Source organism: Camarhynchus parvulus, chromosome 20 (assembly GCF_901933205.1).
Source record: "Camarhynchus parvulus chromosome 20, STF_HiC, whole genome shotgun sequence".
Classification (NCBI taxonomy): Eukaryota; Metazoa; Chordata; class Aves; order Passeriformes; family Thraupidae; genus Camarhynchus; species Camarhynchus parvulus.
Window position 1 is genome coordinate 7,996,035 of NC_044590.1, and position 19,294 is coordinate 8,015,328.

General features: G+C 45.1%; 1 protein-coding gene across 6 annotated transcripts; it reads right to left on the reverse strand.

The window, feature by feature from the left end:
- Positions 1 to 41: 41 nt before the first annotated feature.
- Positions 42 to 19,271, reverse strand: ELMO2 (engulfment and cell motility 2). 6 transcript variants are annotated; one of them, XM_030963245.1, is made up of 22 exons: positions 19,005 to 19,271; positions 14,796 to 14,921; positions 14,621 to 14,661; positions 14,048 to 14,120; positions 13,667 to 13,717; positions 12,519 to 12,700; positions 11,647 to 11,746; positions 11,313 to 11,464; positions 9,039 to 9,117; positions 8,400 to 8,435; positions 5,486 to 5,536; positions 5,041 to 5,163; positions 4,281 to 4,415; positions 3,753 to 3,857; positions 3,565 to 3,673; positions 2,800 to 2,936; positions 2,322 to 2,485; positions 2,127 to 2,239; positions 1,716 to 1,823; positions 1,314 to 1,390; positions 916 to 993; positions 42 to 371 (listed from the first exon to the last, which is right to left on the reverse strand). In XM_030963245.1, exons 2-22 carry the CDS (start codon positions 14,871 to 14,873, stop codon positions 171 to 173), a joined length of 2,193 nt encoding a protein of 730 aa, XP_030819105.1. In that variant the 5' UTR covers positions 14,874 to 14,921; positions 19,005 to 19,271; the 3' UTR covers positions 42 to 170. The 6 variants fall into 6 exon arrangements, with proteins under 6 accessions (XP_030819105.1, XP_030819101.1, XP_030819104.1 ...); XM_030963241.1 differs by having other exon boundaries at positions 1,314 to 1,396; XM_030963244.1 differs by having other exon boundaries at positions 1,314 to 1,396; positions 19,064 to 19,243.
- Positions 19,272 to 19,294: the final 23 nt, after the last annotated feature.

Sequence of the window (19,294 nt, forward strand, 5' to 3'; positions counted from 1 at the left end):
ACGCTCCGCGCGGGGCGGAAAGAGGCGGAGGCGGCGGCGGCGGCCAGGAGCGCTACTGGTTATTATTGGAACCGATACAAAAGGCGGCCGGCGCCGGGACCCCCGGGCCGAGCCCGCGGCACGGCAGCGAGCGGCGGCCCCGGCCGCACGGGCCGGCAGGCCCGGGGCCCTCAGCCGTAGTGGTACACGAAGTCGTAGCTGCTCGGCTCCTTGGGGATCGGCGGCGGCGCTTCGGGGATCTGGATGTTCTCCAAGTCCAGGAGCCTCAGCTTCATCTCCATGCTCAGCAGCGTGTCCAGGTCGCTCTTGGTCAGCTCACTGGACATGTCCTTCCCCAAGAGGGCGTTAAGCCCATCAATCCAGATACAGTACTGTGGAAAAGAAGGGGTCATTCACGACTCCAGGCATAAATGATACCTTATGTCGAATCTTTCTGTCCATGCAAAAATTACAGAACTTTAAGACAGGAAACACTGGAGTGAGTTAATATGTAGGGAAAAAAATCCCACCCCCAGCTCTAAAACAGAGCCCACAGAGATTTCCAATGGAAGTTAAAAGCCTAGAGGAAAGTGTGAGCCCATAGCTGTACTAGAAGGACAAGAGTTTCTACTGTGGGACAACAAATGAAAAAAGTAAACCCATTCTAGGCATCATAGGAGGAAAAAAGTAGCAGTCCAGACTAGGGGGAACTAGTGTGGGATTTTTTTTTTCTTTTTAAAGAATTTTTTCATCCCTTTGTTTTCCCCATAACTACAGGAAAACAAAGATGGTTCATATAAAGCATCAGCAGCATATTCTAGGAATGAACCTGGTAGGAGACAGCCTGCTTGAGTCTCTAATGAGAAGCAACTGATCCTTCTTAATCTCTGAAGTTAATTGCTATATATTCTACTGCTTAACCACTACGTTTCTTACCTCATATTTATTAGGTGCAATGAAGTTCAACGTCTCATCTGGATCGTATAATATGGAGAAGGCCAATTCTAACACTTCCTAAATGGAAAAGAATGTTTCACTCACCAGCTGAACAGAACATTACAGCACCTTCTGCCTGCCACCCCGAGAGAGCTGCCTTGCTGCAGCTCAGTACACTTTCTCACACTGGTATTGTGAGCAATTCTGAAGAGATTACAGCACAATCATGCTTACAGCCCCTTGCAGTCACAAAAGAACACTAGGAAAGGGCTCAGACAGGAGATGGGGTTTGTACACAACACACTTGCAGTGGGGGAGATCATTCACTCTTGTTGCTTGCTTTCAATCTCAAACACTACAGCATTAGATACTAATGACAATGAAAAGGGAGCACTTGCCTTATTCTGTTTCAGTGCACTTTTCTCCTTCATGTGTGGACAATCCTTCCCTGTGACAATGGCTTTGATGTCTGCAACTGGAACTAACAGTGAAAAAGTAAAACTTCCAAACAAACAATCCTAACCAGGAAAATAGAGAACTTCGTTTTGTCTTTGCAACTGAAAACTGTTTGGTTTTTTAGCTTATTAGTGCAGTTTTCCAAAACACATTACCAGTAAGACATCCCTGCAGCTGGCTTTTAAAACAGTAATTCCAAGATTTGAAGAATTTGGGCAAGGACCAAAAGTTGGTATCTCCTTAGTCAGGGCTTCAGCCTGGTGTCTTTCATCTTTAGCTAGGATTATATTCAGCCTCTAGACAGCAGAGCACAGAAGAGTGCACAGCCTGTAATCAGGACTTACTTTTTTCTTGTAAAGATTCAAAGGTCACTTCCCCCTGGGCATTATCTTCCAGGTCTCCATAGTGTAGCACCTTGTGATTCAGAGCCAGGCGACAATACCAGAATCTTTCTGGAACACACACCAAGGGTAAGCTGAGCAAGATCATTCACATAAGGTCTCACAGCCACTATGTTACAGCCTCTCCACCCAATCCATCTGCTTGCCCAGCCCCTCAGCACAGCTTCTTATTAATGAGGAGATGGCTGTATTCTTAGAAATGCACATTTGTGCCATCCCAAACTACTGGCTGATATGGACAGCCAAGTAACCAGCTTTTCTTTCTGGCAACATGCCTCCTGACAGATTAATTAATTAGATCTTTTTTGCTACAGTTCTTCACATGACAAAATACAGTAGACACTGTCCCCTTACCTTGTCTTCTGCGATTTCCAATTTTCCTGAAGCTACTTCCCTCACAAAGCCTGTTCAGGCGCTGCTGCTTTATCAGCTCCAAGATCTCAGGTTGGATTTTCTCTCTCAGCTCCCTGGCAATCAAATATGGAAGAGTAAGCAGAAAATGGAGATAACGGCAGGGATAGAAGGCAACAGTTTTTGTTAAGCACATACACAATAGGTGGAGACTGGAAGTCATCTTGGCTCATTCTCTCAGACTGGCGTAGCCGCAGAATCTCAGAATAGCTCAGGCTGCGCAGTTTGCTCTTGAACTGGTCCAAGGAGTTTGGTTTAGAGGGCAGAGCCCTTGTGATCTGTTCCCTGACAACCTGCATAACCTAAAGAGGTGGGACAGGAAGAAAAACAAGTCATGTTCTTGTTGGCAGCAGAGTATCAAGGGACAGCTCAGTGGCAGCAAAGAACTAACATGGGATAACCAGGGCCAGGAGTATCAGGATACTCCTGACTTTGAAGATCCAGAAGAATCAAGAAGGACTTCAGGGCATTCCAAATAAAAGTCATCCTCCCTTACAGCCCATACCAATGCCCTGTCGCATCTTTTGCACCCTACTCCTTAACCAAATGTACAGGCTGAGTGAACATATGCTGATCTGCAAAAGATTTTACAGAAATATCTCTTCTCCACCCTGACCTTATTAAAATCTTCTGCTGTCGCCCTCATTTCTTTCCAGGTCTTGTTCAACAGCTGGATACAGATGGCAAACAGTTCCTCAAATGCACGGTCATGGGTGAAAAACATGGGGTGATAGTCATTCCTGCCTTCATTGGCTTCAGAAAGAAACAAACCACAGCCATGTGAGCATATTGGACACAAGGCACTAGGAGTAACTAAAGTCCACTACAGTGACAGACAACTGATGGTGTGCAATAGTATTTACTCCAAAAGATTAAGACAGTTCAATACTTTGTCACCCCATAGATAGTTTATTGACAACAGCAATTACCCCCATACTTCATGCAAACCTCTGACTCATGCCCTTTTCATCCTGGTCCCCCAAAATAACTGCTTGCAGTGTTTCCACCTCTGGTGGAATTTCTTACAGTGGTTAATTTTCTCAGAATGCTGTTTTGAAACTGTCAGAGCTAACAAACTTTTCCCAAGTTCATGGTGGTTTCAAGACTATTTTTTTTTAATAGAGCACCCTTCTGAAGTTCTGAGAAGCTGAAGCTTTTTGCATGTATCAGTTTTTCAGGAGAACCAGAGTGCATACACCAAAATTGCTTACTTTATTTTGATCATGGTATTATCAGTCAGACATCAACTGTGCTAACTCCAAGCTTGTCCTTTCCTTACATGGCAGAAGTGAGATCAAGGTACAAATGCTTGTGAATATTAGTTTCTAGAAGCATCAGCCCAGCAGCCTGTGAAGCTGGGTAATGAATGAATGGTACTTACGGAGTTCCCCAACTTGCAGGATCTCACAAAGCATCCTGGTGAGCTCAATGGCACTGCGCCCAAAGGGACACTCATGTTTATCTTCTCGGCTGCTGTTCTCCAGAACAATCTATAAGAACAGGATGTCACACACACTAAGAAGAGCTGCTGAGGTGCTGGCATCTGTAAAAATCAGCAGCTTCACGTACCCTGATATAGGTGTCCTGATGAAATTTGGCCAAGTAAAGCATGTTGTCCAATGCCAGCATCCCAGGAGGAGTCTGTGTAAAATCCATGGCTGGATTGATGTGATTCTGTGAAAAGAGTGTGTAGAAAGAATCCAAACAAATTAGCTCAAAGGAATTGTGTGAGAACCTTTTCTGAATGAATTTTCAACCACCCGTCCATCAGGCACTCCCTCGCATCTATCCAAGACATAACCCTGAACACCTGCTGACAATGCTATCTGAACTTTCTATAGGAGAGATGATTCCAAGTCCTTCATAGCACTGGTGCATATGGTAGGAAATACCTCCAGAGAATGCCTAATGAACCCTTGCATTTAACCCATCAGCAAGTTCATAACGATCTTCCCCAGGAGTGTGAGTGAAACTGAATCTCTAAACTCAGATCCTAAGTAAGGCAAAGGAAACAGCTATTTCTGTTCCTTATTTCCCCACAACTCCCATGGAGATTGCTCAGATTGCCCTGACAAGGTTTACAGTCTAGATGCATACAGTGAATCCCAGCATCTTGTAGTCCTTGGTGTACATGGCTTTGCGTTTCTCTGTTCCGCTGCCAGGAACGGTGTTGCTGTCAGACTCTGCATCAAATGCAATTCTTCTCAACTCAAATATGATGTCTCTCTGTGCCTGAAGGGCAGAAAGCAGGGAAATGGTGACGTGATCAATCACTGCAGCAGTATTTTCACATATTGCACACTCCTGCATCTCTCCTCAGAGCTCATACGATGAACACAGAGAGATGCCAAAGGTCATTAGCACTATGCACACAAAGAGGCAATCCATTTCAAAATGGCAAGTTTCAGTACAGTGGGTAATGCAAAATATTTGTTTGCACTTTTCTTTAACTGCAAGTTTAGTTACAGGCAATTTCTAGGCATTCAGGTAATGCTATGGCATTTCTCCTTAAAAACTGTAATACAGCTGAGTAACAGACACCTGAAAAATGCCCAGTTTTCCTCCTATACTGCAAGCAAATGGATAAAATGATGTGCCTGCCATAGAGGTAAAGTAACCAGTTTGACAGCTGGTCAAGAAAGGAGTATATGGCTTTCAGTGCCCACTTACATCTCAAAGTCCCACAGAATGCAGCAGGATGGTCATGAGCATATCCTAATCTCAAGGTTGACAATGTGAAGGGCGAGTTTGAAACTTTATGTACCATGCACTGCAAATGCCATAGTGCTAGGGAGCCCAGGAATGAGGCCCCTTGTACATCCTATTATATCAGATCTTACTCAGCTCTAATAATGACCTGATCATTGGGATCCATCTTGGTCATCATTCTCTCTTCCAGGAGATTAAAGGTCAGGACCTGCAGGACGTAGAGCTGATGGGCCATTTCTGTTTTAATGGGGCGGTTTCCTCTGATCACATGCTGCAAAATAAAGGAGAGGGCAGAAATCAAGAGAATGCAAATAAAAGCTGAAATATTAACCCTAGGCATATGCCAGACTGCATGTGCATCTCTCTATATGAACATTCAGTTGTTTAACCTCCATATCCCACCAGAAGCATAATCATAATGCTCTGTAAGAGCAGAAAGCAGCATCCTGGTAACTCCCTTTTGAATAAGCTTTACCTTTGAAAGAGTCACTTTTCTGCAAGTGCCCTGAGGGCAGTAGAATTTACACTATACACAAGTGAAACCTCCATTGAAAGGGCATTAGGAAGCACTTTGTCATTCTAGACATACTTACATTTAGGATTATAGACCTCAGGTGCTTCTGGGCAAATGCATTAGCCATTTCCTGTTGTGGAATTTAAAGATGAAATAACATGAGTGAAATATAAACAAAAAGCCCACACTGTGCAGAAAGGAGAAAATAGAAGAAACCTATGAATTGGAGATAGCATTGGCACGCAACAAAGTGCTGTTCTACAGACTGTCAATTTAACAGAGCACCTCATAGATGGCTCCCCTACAGAACATCACTAGTGTGGAGAAAGCCACTAGCAGAGTCAAAGCACAGAAGCAAATTTAGCTTAATGTTAGACATCAAATGGTACTTCACTGTTAGGAGATATGGCAGCAGGGAGCACACTGTGCATTGCCCAGGAAAAATCTGCCATCTCCAAGAGCTTCCTCCAGTTAGCATTTCACAGCTTACACCAAGGGAAACACCCAAGATAACAAGAGCTATGGGATGCAGGTTTCAGGTCTCCTGCCTCTCAAAAACTCTCCCTCTGAAATTGATTTCCTTTGTCCAGTTTCTAAAGAGATGATCAGAAGTCAGCTTGAGGACAATTTGCAGAAGCATTTCAATTTACAAAAATACAGGCTAATAATTTTCATGCTTAGAGGAAAGATTTCAGTTTCCCTCTTGACTGCATGGCTTTCTTCTCTAGATGAGGAAGGTTTCCCAAACATCAAGTCATGATGACAAACAGTCACAGCAGATGCAAGATGCCTTCAGTTCCAGCAACAGTTACACATTCATCTGCAAAAACCTAACCTGTGCTTTCCTTGGAAATTGTGAAGAGGCACTTTCTAACATAGCAGTGACCTCATCACCCCTGCCAGGAGAATGGCACAAGTGCTAATGTCAAGGTGAGTATCATGAGTTTGCTGCTACAAGCAAAATCTTTTGCATAAGAAAAATCTGTTGGGCATTTTATCATCTGGAAGAAGTCCAAAAGAACTGACAGTCTGAGATCTCTCTTCACATTCCTGTGCGGTGCAGATTGAGAATTGGGAGCAGATGTGGAGTCTCAGACAATTGCACTCAATCAGCTGTACATTCTGAGCAATCCAAGACTTTCCAACTGCTCCTATCAACATCACTCTTGACAGAGCAAGAAGTCTGCTAAAATGTATGCATTAACCTTGTTCAGAATTCCTATTACCACTTTTGATCCAGACAGAAACCTCCTGAACCAAGACAGTGACTGACAGCCAAGCTGTAATGGCTGCAAGTTCAGTAGGGCTCATCTTACAACCAAAGTGAGTCAGTGCTTGAGTGGAAGGTATCTAAGGAGCATCTAGATGAAGTAGGAGGCGCTTTCAGAGAGAACACACTGCCCTCTGAGTCATTATTTTCTACTACTATTTGTGAGATGTAGTACTGAGAATAGGACAAGGCTCTGTTGTTAGGATTTGCTCATGCACGCCACACAAAGAATCCTTTCTCTGAAGGAATTGGTTTGTACGTGGGATGGAGTTAACAGGTGACTGAAGCAGATAAAAAGTGGGAAGGACAAAGACAATTAAACAATTCTAAACAGCATAGAACGAAGCATCAACACACATATAGTCTAACCACTGCTAAGGGATCTATGCTCTGCTGAGAGTCCAGTAAGGCCCACTTGGCTGCTTGATGGCCACAGAAACACAAAATGATTTATGCTGAAAGGGATGTTTTGAGATCACCTAGTCCAACTCTGCTGTTTCAAGCAACATCAGACAGACCTGGCTGCCCAGGACTGTGTCCAGTCAGGTTTTTAATATCTCCACTGATGGAGACTACAAAATCTCTCTGGGTAACCTGTTCCAGTGCTTGACCCCATCATATTTATGTTGTGAGGGTGTGCACATTCCACGTGGAATTTCCTGGCTTTTAAACAGTGCCCCCTGCCTCTTGTGCTGTCAGTAGGCAAAGCTGAGAGGAGTCAGACTCCCTCTTTTTATTCCCTTCCATAAGATATTTAAACACATAAAACCTCCCTGAGTCTTCTCTTCTTAAGGCTGAGCAATCCCAAATCTCTCAGGCTCTACTCATATGAAGATACTCAAAGTCCCTTAGACAACTCCATGGCTCTTTGTGGTCATTTGGATTGTATTCAAGGGAGGGGAAAAAAGTGAAAAATCCCTTGGAATTTTGTTTGCTATGAAGTCTACTATCTTTGCTGCATTACCAACATAGGAGTATGATTTTTCTTATTTTCATCTATTAAGCATATCCATTAATTTTAGAAATTATGTAACATTTGTTGAGATGGCCATTTCCACTCTGAAGGTGCTGCATCCTCGAAAAAAGTGGAACATTCTCTGTGCCATGCAGAAAACTAAAAAACCTTCCAGTATCTCAATACAGAAGGTTTCAAATCAACCTATTAACAAGAATGGTGATTTCCCTAGAGTGAGCAGAGGGCAAAAAACATTCTTACACTACAATTACCATAAGGGAGAAGTCACAAATTAGGCAGAATTTATGCTCTAGTCCCCAGTCAGCATCAAGTTTTGTGACTGCTCTTCACAGACAAACAGCTCTATCTTTAGAAGGATGCAGCTGGATATGAAACTCTCATTAGCTCAAGTGAGATTTGGGCTATAAACTCATGCTGCAGTAAGTTTAAGGAGATTCAGATTGCTACAGGACTTGTTCCAGTTTTACAATTGGTTCACCTGGTCATTCTTGCAGTATCAGTTTCCTTTTATGACCATCTGTATGACCTTGTGTGCACAGAAAGCCATTCAGGGCTTCTCCTGCTACTGATTCTTCTCCCCTCCAGAGCCTGAGTGCATCCCCAGGAGTCCTCCCACCCTTCTCCTTAGGTTCATCCACTCTCTGAGGCTGTGGGCATCATCCCTGGGATACAAGGAGGCACAGCTAGAGAAGAGCTACCATGCCTACAGTCCCCTACATGACCAGCCCCCAGGCTTGAGTTACTTACAGTGATGGGCAGGTCTAGTGGGTTAAGCAGCTTGTCCTGCTGGCAGAAAGCAAAAAAAGGCACAAAGAGAAGCAGACAGGGTTTAGCTTGGAGTCCAGGAATAAGGCACAAACAGGGCACTAGAGAAGAAAGGCTTAACACAGCAAAGCTACACAATACACACATATGCACATCTTGCAGGTAGCTGAGATCTTGGGAGCTTCCTCAGAGCAGGGCAGTGTTTAATTTCTCATGTTTGTCAGCAGGAATATCCCTCTATGACTTAAGAAAGGTCCCTTTTTGGGGGGGAGGGAGGTGGGTGTTTTTTTATTAAGTACATACAGCCCCAAGGAGTCTACCCAGCCTACCTCTCCCATACACAATTAACTTTAAAAAACTTCCCAGGCTGTCTGCAGGATTACTTTCTGGCTCTGAAGGTCTTTCAGAATCCTCTCTGAGCATGTCCTAGATATAGATGTGTGCTCCAGGACACATTATTAATGGGATGGTACTTTTTCTCCTCTGTTGCCATACTGAAACAGGCACTTAAGTTCTTGGCAAGGTCTGAGGTCTACCTTGCCCAGACAATACGATTTCTGAGGCATAAAAAGCCAGGCAGCAACCATCACTCAGGTTTAAAGTCAAAAGGCAAGAACAAACCTGTCTCTTGTCCTCAGGTGCCTTCAGGAAGAGGGCATTGATCAAGGCAATGGCATATGTCTGAATCTCTTGGTTTGAGCTGCAGAAACAAAAAAGGGAGGCTTGTAAGGCAACAGGCAGTACAGAACATTTCAGCTTGCTGCTTTACCTGCACCATGAGAACACTGACTACAGCAGTTGTGCATTTTCAACAGACAAGGAGGACTCCTGTAACCCATCAAAAGGCTTGCAAAAACCTGACAGAGATTTGTGACTGACAGGTCCATTACCCAGAAGACAGAGCAGACTGCAGCCCAGCACCACCACAGTTTGTTTCCAGGGCTGAAACTATCTCTGTAAAATATGGTTATAGTACAGTCTGCTACATGGATACAGCTTGGAACTTGCATGGAGCAAGTTATTTTTCTCCCCTACGCCAATGGAAGCCACCAAAATTAAATGGAACTAAGGGGCAAGAATGCTTCACTGCAGAACTTCTTCAGGTAAAGGGTGCTTAGCCCCTTCCTAGGTCACACAGAGCATGTGGATATACTTGTCAAGTTCCAAACAGCACAGAACTAAGCTTCTAAATACCAATGACATTCTTTTGTCCTCCTCCCGATATTCTGTCAAATGCAGGTTTGTTTCCTGCAATACTCTGACTCCTCCTGGGGGTAGACCTTGGCTGTCAAGTCACTCTATCTCTCAGCCTATCCCAGAGCACTCCTGCATCAAGCTCTTCTGATGAACAGAAGTCCAGTGTATCACCTATATTCATTCACCTGTGCATGAATATACTTATTTTTAAAACTATTTTCATTTATTTAACTATACATGTAGACATAAAAGATCTTTTTATAAAGATCTAAAGCAAATACTTCTTTTAGCTTAAATACCTATGTTCCTCACTTTGATATATCTCTGGATAACAACCATATTCTTTCTTCTATTGCTCCCTTCCAAATCTTTTTCATTTTGGTCAATCTGCTGTACTTCAAACATGTAAATCTCCATGCACCATCCTAGGTTCTCCATGGGGCTCCATGCTGCATAGGTCTCTGAAGTCTGTCATTCACTTTTGCTCTCCTTTTCAGGGTTTGTTGCTCTTTTCACCACACTGCTTGCTCTTTGACAAAGCAGAATAATTTTTTAGGTTAGTTTCTCCTCTTCTAACTCATCTCCTTTGGACTTGTTTCCATGGTCATGTTCTTCCAGAACATATCCTCTGTTATGAACTGTTCCCTCCTGATGGCCTTGCCAAGAAAACCACCAGCAAATCCTGACTCACCCTCCCCCTTCCCTTCCAAAATATTCCCTGCATGGATGCTTTCTTAAGTGACCATTTGTGTTCTGGAAGCACTTAAGCACACAAGTTTATGTCTTGAACAAAGATAATTTGCTTAAAAAATCTGCACAAGTGTGTTCAATGTTAGGACCAAATCTGTGTTTGACTAAACCAGATATCATAAAGCTGAAAGAACATATACTCTTTGCAGAACAAAGCTGCTGGGGTATTCAGGAGAACTTGTTTAGCTTTCTGTTAACCAAATTCAAATGTATAAACATTCCAAGCACGCAATGACATTGATGCAACACTTTGTTTGCACTACAATTTGGTTAAACTACTGATCACTGATTAAAGAGCATCAATCACATTCACAAATAGTGCTTTTCCATACATTCAGAATGAAAAGGCTTGAGAAAAAACCCAACCTGTTCAAAGCTCTAACAACTACATGCAGCATTTTTATAATGAAGAGTAGAACTGACCTAGACAAACAGCCCTAAGAGACAGAAATTAATTTGCCAGTTTGTCTGGAAAGGGAGGAAGAAAATGAAGGGAATTTTTAATCCCTTCAAGCAAGAAAGGCAATTGTTTTCTTCTTTAGTATGCAGGACAAAACCCAGAAGATGATGAGCTCTTAGATTCTAGTGGAGACAATTTAAAGAGGGGTAAAAGTGACAGACAGCTGGATGCAAAACCTTTGGGAAGTTGTTGTAGTGAAATGCAGGTTTGGTCCTAGCACTGAATACACTTGGGCAGTTATTTAAAGCTAAATATCTTTGTTCAACCCTCATGTGCCCAAGTTCTTCCAGAACACAGAACATATTTTTCTAGGATCTCACTTTTCAAAAAAATCCATTAGAAATCTTAAACTTCAAGTCAGTTGTCATATTGGTAATGCTTAAAAAAATACAATCTTTAAGTGTTCCAAATGTAAGAGGATATATTTTTAAATAAACAAGTAGTCATAAAATTGGTATAAATCCCCCCATTGCTGGGTGGACACTCACACTTGCAGGTGGGAAATGAGCTGCCCCACAGTGATCTCCTCTGCAATCTTCTGGTACAGAGTCTGGCTATTGAGCACCATGCTCTCCAGGATGGCCAGGGAGCGCTGCAGGATGGACACGTCCACCATGGGCTGGCTCACGTACCCTGCAATCTGAGCACACACCAAGTCAGCTGCTGCCAGCCAGGACACCTTGTGGGGAGTGAGGGCTCACAGAAGGCGTGCACTGTGCTCTCAGACAGTACTCAGCTTCTCAGAGTCTTGTACTCTTCCTGGGAGATGCATTAAAGCATGAAAAGAAATAATATCCACTCACCCCCTCCACCCAAACTCACCTGTTTGATGAAGGTTATTGAGACCATGTCCCAGGAGACAATACCGTGGTCCATGAGCTCCAAGAAGGCAGTCAGGGTGAAAGCCAGCATCTCACTATAACTGAGAAATTGAAGAATTCAGTTACAAGAGATCTGCTGGCAAGAAAAAAAAGCCTGCTCAAGCTGGATAAGAGAAAAATGTCACCACGTTCTTCTAATAGCACAGTGTGGCACCTGAGGGAGCAATAAGGTATATGCATTCATGCAGATAATTTTACTGCTTTGTAGAAAGATATTTTATTTTTCCTGGTTACAAGCACAAATTAAAATTAGCAGCAGTAAGTCCCTAGTCCTGCCACCAGAGACTCACAATCACCAGGATCAGTACTTGTCTACTCAAAGGAGCAAACACGTTTCCACATCAGAAAAAAAAATAAGGGAAGTTAATTGTCCTCAAAATATTGGGACCTGACTTGAAATAAAATAAAGGCACAGCATGAGTTCTTGGAAAATTTAATACACAACCACAAGACAGAAAGATAAAAGAGACTGAAGGGAAGACTGCAAAAAAAGCCAAAAATATATTAGTTGCTAATATATAAGAAGAGCTATAAATGTTATTACAGTAAGTTATCAAGACTTCAAAAGTACTTCCAATGAAATATAACAACTGCAACAGAAAATCTAACTGAATTATTTGTACCATAGTTCACTGTGTATCATGGCTGTCTCCTCTTCTGCCTCGTGAGGTTTAGCAAATGACTGGAAAGATTTTGTCTCCACAGATCAGCATTTGCTCTAAGGTTGTGAAATTGCTTAATGCCACTTCAGCAAGCAAAATGAGCCCCTTATTTAAGGCCTTCTCCCAGAGTCCTGGAATAAAGGAAACTTACTGGGATAGAAGCTTGGTGCCACTCTCCACCAGCCGTGTCAGCACTGTAATCCCTTCCATGTTGATGAACTCTGTGGCAAAGGTGACGTCTGCTGAAAGTTTGGCCAATTCCTTCATGGCATCCAGCCTGGCTTCCATGCTGTGGGACTGGATCCTCTCCATCAGCTGGCGAGCTGCCCTGGACTGGCAGGAAAGAGGGATGGTGCCAGTTACAGAGCAGGCACCTGCAGGCTGAGTCCTGCCAGCATCAGCATTCTGTCAGAAGCCCATGGGTGGGCAGGGAGAGCAGAGCCAGGCTAGAGATAGCAGCAAAGTCACATTCAGTAGCTGCAGTCAGCAAGTCTAAGACAGACTAAAAAAAGGCTTCTCTCAGCAACAGTTGCAGCCAAGCAGGAGGTCAGTAAAATGCTGGTTAGCATGTTAGAGCAAATGCCTGTTTTTCTCCTCGCTGAGGTGAGTGGAGGTGGGTATAAAAATATGGAGCAACACCATTAAAGAAATACAATATTGATAAAAAGTCTCACAGATTCAAAGAGAAGCATGATCTCATTTTGTGTATCCACAAGACATTCTGTAAGATTTCTCAGACACAGATCATTATATCCTCTTAATTCCCTTTTGCCCAAGTACCTTCTCCCAGTCCTCCTCACCCTCAGTTCTATGCCAAGACATTTGCACAAAAAAAGGTTTAAGAATTTAAATAAAAAGAAAGCTGCAAAAGATGACTATTGAAGGCACAGTAGCAATAATTCAGCAAAAACAACGCCCTCTTCATCAAACTTGTCTCTATTTTAATTTTTTGCATTCAGCTGCTGGAACTGTTGCTTTCTAACTGACCATCCTAAATGCACTCACATTGTGAATACATTTGTCAGTGTTTCACTGCATCCTAATCTAGGAGATGCACTAAAACTGTAGACTGGATTTATTGACAGGAAGTCCTATAAAAGGGCAGAGCATCCAAAGGAAAGACACACACCACAGGCAGGAGGGAAAACAAAGAGTGTGTGCCTCACTGTGTGGAAGGGCCCACAACAAAGGTACCCACCCTGCAATTTGGGGAGAAGGAGAAAGAAAAGCCCAGAGGTAAGAAACAACCTGCCACCCATGGAGAGTTACTGAGAAAGAGGGAGATGAGGAAGCATTTACCGGGGACACTGCCAGCTGGAGGATGGTTCCATTCTTGATGTCACAGCGAGTCTGGAAAGAAAACTCAAACTCAAACTGTGGAAAAGTGGAGGGGAAATAACCCAGCTGGATCCACAGTGCACATCTGTATGCACAGTAAAGGGGCTTCTATGCCACACAACCCTACTGAGGGTACTGAATTTGAGTGCCTGAGTCCCCACACCCAGGCATGCAAAGGGAGCAATGCTGAGCTCTGTTGAATGGCACCATTTGAATCTGAATCTCCCTGAGAGCAGAGATGCTGCTCCTCAAGGATTAGTGCAGTATTGTTCCAGGACTGTAGTCCAAGACATTCTGGCCTCTCAGCCAGGGAATCAGCAAACTGCTGCCTCTCACACTGACCTGCTCTGTGATGTACAGCTGAGGACCATCAGCATAACGCAGCGTGTAGTACTCAGGGTTTGGCAACGACCACCTGGCAGAGGAAGAAGAAGGATACATTAAGCATCTTTGTCCTCTTTCTTCTAGCTGTCCATTAGGAAACGGAACTTGATCCCAGCAAGTTGCAAAAGAACTTTCAAGCAAAGCTTTAGCAGGGGAAATCAGGTCTCCCGAAGAGGAGAGAAAACTCCTCTTGAGGACAATGTGGGACTTCAGTCTATTCTAAATCAACTCTGTGGAACACCTGAACAAGCCTACACTTCAAGAACAGCAGGATGGGCCAATCCTCAGAGAAACTGACCCTAAGGCATACAAATGCACACACTAAGAGTTGGAATAAAAATGGAAGGCCCCCATTTCCAGGATCCTTTTCTTCACAATTCAAACCCCAGCCCGTTCCATGGCCAAAACCAGCAGCAGGCAGCATGGACTGTGCTAGCAGCACATTAACAAGCAGCAGACTTCCACAGTAACCCAACAAGACTTGTCAGCAGGACAGACTTTCTCCACAAGGATTCCCAGAGAACTACTCACCCATCACAGACCTCCTTGATGATGGATGCAAGAGGCCTTTTCTAGAACAGAAAGAGAGTCCTCAGTAGCCGTGTTCCTCTCAACCAGAAAGGAATACTGCCCATTTCTATGCTTCCCACATTCCAGTATCAACGCTGGGGTGCCTTTCCTCCCCCATCTGGTTACCAGGTCTCACCTGATCTATTTCCAGCAGCTGGGCATTGGCACCTGGCCACTCAACAGCCACTTTCACAATGTCTGAAGGTGGTGGCATTGCTCCAGACTCCTCCAGGTGCCCTTACAACAGCATACACCTCCACACCTGTTAAGAGAAAGGATAGTGAGCATCTTTCTCTGAAAGCTATTTCACTTGCTACACTGGATCACACCTTTGCCACCAAGCTTTGAAACACCTAAGCTCAGCCTTATGGTTTCCTGGGCCTGACAGGGACAAATCAGCCATTATTAGCAGAGATCAAGGCCTCACACAAACAGCATGTTGTGAAATTGCATGCCCAGCTTCATCATCTGAGAAATACTTCTGAGAGCTTGTTGGGGCACTCACAAGGAGGGTCAGTGATCAGCAAAGCCCCATCAGCCACCCACTGTCTGTACTGGCAGCTCAGGCTGCAGGACTACTAAAGCAGCAGCTCCCTAGGCTCAGCTGTAGGTGAGAGCAGGAACAGACTGCCCAGGCAGCCTCCCTCCCATGGGCTCATGTTTACTCATGCCCAATCCAAATTTCTTAGACAACTTGATCCACTCAGGATACCCAAACAGGCTCTTAGGCAAAGCAGCAGCAGCTAACTTTATCCTATACCCTTCCTGTAACATCATAAATCCAAAACATGAGCATCCATCACAGAAAATAAGGTAACTCAGCATTTGCTCTGGAAGTGTACCTTTCACTCTTTGATCTGCCTTTCAGAGCATAAGCTTGTCTTCAGGGTTTGGTCCCATTCAGTGGTTTCTGCCCAAAAAATTGGAGTATGTGACCTCCTGCACTCCTATGACTTGCTCCACTCCACCACCCTCCACCACCTGGAAAGTATCTGGCAAGCCAGATTCAGAATTTCATTATATTCTGGAAAACCAACCCCAATTCACAGAGATGGCTACAAGTCAGTACTCCTGGCCTTCTCTTTCTGTTTGAGCACCAATCCCAAGAGTGGCTTGTATTTTCTTAAAACTCATTAAATGACTGTAAGAGTAAACGCATCTCATTCAGAAAAGTGCCAGTCAAGTTAGGTTCAAAATAACATCTCCAACCTTTCAGATAAGCAGCAGACATTAGCTGACCTTGGAAAAACAGCAGACTCAGGGCACCAAATCAGGGCAATTACCAGTATCCAACCAGTACTCCCCAAAAAGCCCAATTTGTATGACACCCCCAGACCTGCAGGGTTTCCATGTATTAAATCTAGAAACAGGCAGTTCCCAAATGCTGTGTGATTTCCACTCACTGTTCTCCAGCAATTAAAGGCTATGATGGCCTAAACTGAAAGCCTGAGAAACAGCAGTCCTGTGCAGAAATCACACACTCAACATCCCCAGTAGCCAGCCTGTAATAACTGAACAGGTAATTACCACTCCCACAAGCAAGCCAAGTCACTGCCAGAAAATATCTAAATCTATTCAGTGTTCAAGACAAAACAAATACACAGTGTAGAGACAAGGCTCAAAGATTAGTCCCTGAGTATTAAAAACTGAATTTGCAACTTTTTCAACTAATTTACCCATGAGTAATTATGCATGAGTAATTAGCATCTAATTACCACTTTTCCCTTCAGCCTCTTGCAGTACAGTCATAGTCTTTTATTTGTATTGCAACTGACAAGTTGCTACTGAAAAGTACAAGGAAATACAACAATTTACATGCCAAAACAAAGATGTCCAGATTACTAGAGGTAGAAGCCTTTACAAATCTCTAACTTGTCTTTTCCCACTCAAAGAACATGCCTCATTCAGATAGGGAAGTGCCCATTAAAACAGAAATGCTGATATGAGGGGAAATCCTGCAGAAATCATAGAACATTTAGGTTGGAAAATACCCTTTAGGTCATGAAGTTCAACCATAAACATAACACTGCCAAGTCCACCACTAAATAATGTCCTTTATAACCATATAAATGTCCTATTTCTTTCCCGAAAAAGTACTGCAGAGGCACACAGCACCCAGAGGTCTGTGCACTCTACCTGCAGCTTCCCTGATATCCTCATCACCAAAACCAGGGACCAACCAAGTTGTATTGCACTACCTTGGTATCTCCAGAAACAAGCTCTCAGCTTCATACAAATTCAAAGTAACTCACTATGATATTTAACACTTATTTCTGCCTCAAATTTCTTCCATAAATGAGCACCCACTCATGACTGGCAACCATGCTACCTATTCCAATCAGTATTCAAGGCACAGCAAATACACAGTGAAAGAAACAGAGCTTCAAGACTCTGAAAAACATCTTCAAGGTATTTTTTTTTTTGCACAGCAGCACCACAGAGCAGACACCACAGGTATCTCCACCAAGGCAGAGATTTGAACACCAAGGTGACTAGGCTAAGGAGAACCCAGAGAAGCAGGAATTAAAAATTTAAAAAAGTACGAAACTTTTTAGAACAGTCTTGGTCAAACAATGCTTTGAAGCACCAACACAGATCGATAATTCAGCAGAAGCAGCTTTCCAGAAGAGGATGACTGGACCATGAATACAAAGGGTACTTCAGGTCAGCCTCTTAACATGAGGTTGTCTGCCAAAAGCATGCTTTGAAAAGATTTCACTGTGCATCTGCAGACAAGAGGGGTGTCAAGATGTTTGGTTTTACAATGGATATTTTGCAGTGCAACAGTGATAGAGCTGATAAAATTGTTGAGAAGCTCTTGTGAAGAAGTACAGATCATGATGTTGCGTCATTGTGTTTACCATTCAGTCACTTATGTGCATGCTCTCACAGCACATTCTTCCCAACAGCATGTAAACAATTCCTCACAGTTTGTACAGAGAGACAGAAGCCAAGCTAAAATCCATCAAAAATTAATTCAGTCTGCTTCTGCAGAGTGAGATCTGTCATGTAAAGCAGTGGTGCAGGGGTAGCTGCAGGGCAAGGAAAAATCAGCAGAGCCACTAAAAACACACTATTCAAAAGACTTCTGAGAAGCTGCAAGCTAAAACAACTACAGTATTTTAAGCAGAATTTCCCTATTCACAAACTCAATCTTCTTTTCATTACAGATAGAGAACAAAGCGTGCTGCACACAGAATGAAAATGAGGAGGATGAAAGAACATTCCCTGAAAAAGAAAAGCTGCCTGGTAGAATCCCCCAGTCAACAACCAAATAGCTGCAGCTTCTGAAACCTGTAGATGCAACAAAACACCCCCAGCAGTCCTCAGCAAGTCCCCAGATGGTACCAACTGGCCAAGCTAAAGTTGGCAGTGACGTTGGCACAGGGACTAATGGGACAGGTGGGCAGAGAAGACATTTCTTGGCCAAGCAGCATGAAAGGGTAGGAGATAGCAGAGTCCAGCCTGAAGACTATGCAGTTTTCTATGCTACCCCACACACTAAGCAATGAGAAACATCCCTGTCTAGATAAGCCAGAGAGGCAAATGGCTCAGATCTGCCTCTGGAATCCTATACTGCTCCAAATGCCTTCCGTGGCTGCACTTTGGCAGTAAAGCACTACGCCTATGGGCCCTGGAAATGCACATTTCAACACAGCACAGCAGAGACCGTCTCTTGGCAAAGACAGAAACTGATAGCAACAAGCAAAAAGAGAACTGCTTTATTATTTTCAATCAGTCAAGTGACTTCAAAGCCGCCAGCTAGGCGCCAACGCCTGGAGCTTGGCCCAAAACCCAGTTAAAGGAATTAAACAAGAATTTTTCTGCTAAATCCTGTCCGCGCTGTGCCTCGGCTCCCGAGGGAGCACCGGCCTCGCCTCTCTCTGTGTCTCCGAGGGCAGCGGGGCCGGTGCTCAACGGGAGCTACGGGAACTGCGGCGGCCGGGCCGGGCCGTGCCGGGGGCGGCCGGAGGAGCCAGGCCGGAGTGAGGGCCGCGGGCAGGGTGGGCGCGGCGCCGCAGCGCGCCCGGGAAGGCGGCAGACCCGAGGCACTCCGCCGACGGCTGCGCTCCCCATCCCTGACCCTGTCCGGCTCCCCATCCCTATCCCTGTCCCTACCCACGCCCTGGCCCGCCCGCGCTCCCCCGGCCCCACCGCAGCCGCCCCGCGTTCCCGCGGCCCCGCCGAGGCGCTGCCGGCGCTGGCACCGCCCCTGGGCGCGTCATGCGCCCGCCGCGCTGCCATGGAGACCGCGGGGACCATGGAGACCCGACCCGACCCGACCCGACCCGCCGGCCCCGCCGCCCCAGAGCACCCCCTAGGCAGCCGGGTCAATGCCGCTAACCGAGCGTCCCTCGTCCCCGCGCCCCTCCTCGCCTCCGGGGCCGCCGCGGCGGGGCTCACGTCAGTTCCCCGTGCCCACGGTGCCCCGCCTCCGGGAGCGGCTGCGAGCGCCAGGGGCCGGGCGTGCGGGAGCTCATGCAGGGCACCCGCTCGGGCTGGCGCGGGGCTCTGCGGCGGCCGCGCTCGGCTCCCTCCGCCCCGGCAGCGAGCGCGGGGCCGCGGAGCTCTGCGCAGCCCCCGCCTCCGGGCGCGCCCCGCCCCGGGAAGCGCAGCGCCGGGAAGCGCCGGAAC

Coding starts and splice junctions, on each gene's coding strand:
- ELMO2 (XM_030963241.1), bottom strand. CDS start 14,873: ATGCCACCACCTTCAGACATTGTGAAAGTGGCTGTTGAGTGGCCAGGT. Junction 14,121..14,620: donor ATCAAGGAGGTCTGTGATGG/GTGAGTAGTTCT, acceptor TTCCTCTGCCAG/GTGGTCGTTGCCAAACCCTG. Junction 2,937..3,564: donor CCTGCAAGTTGGGGAACTCC/GTAAGTACCATT, acceptor TTCTTTCTGAAG/CCAATGAAGGCAGGAATGAC.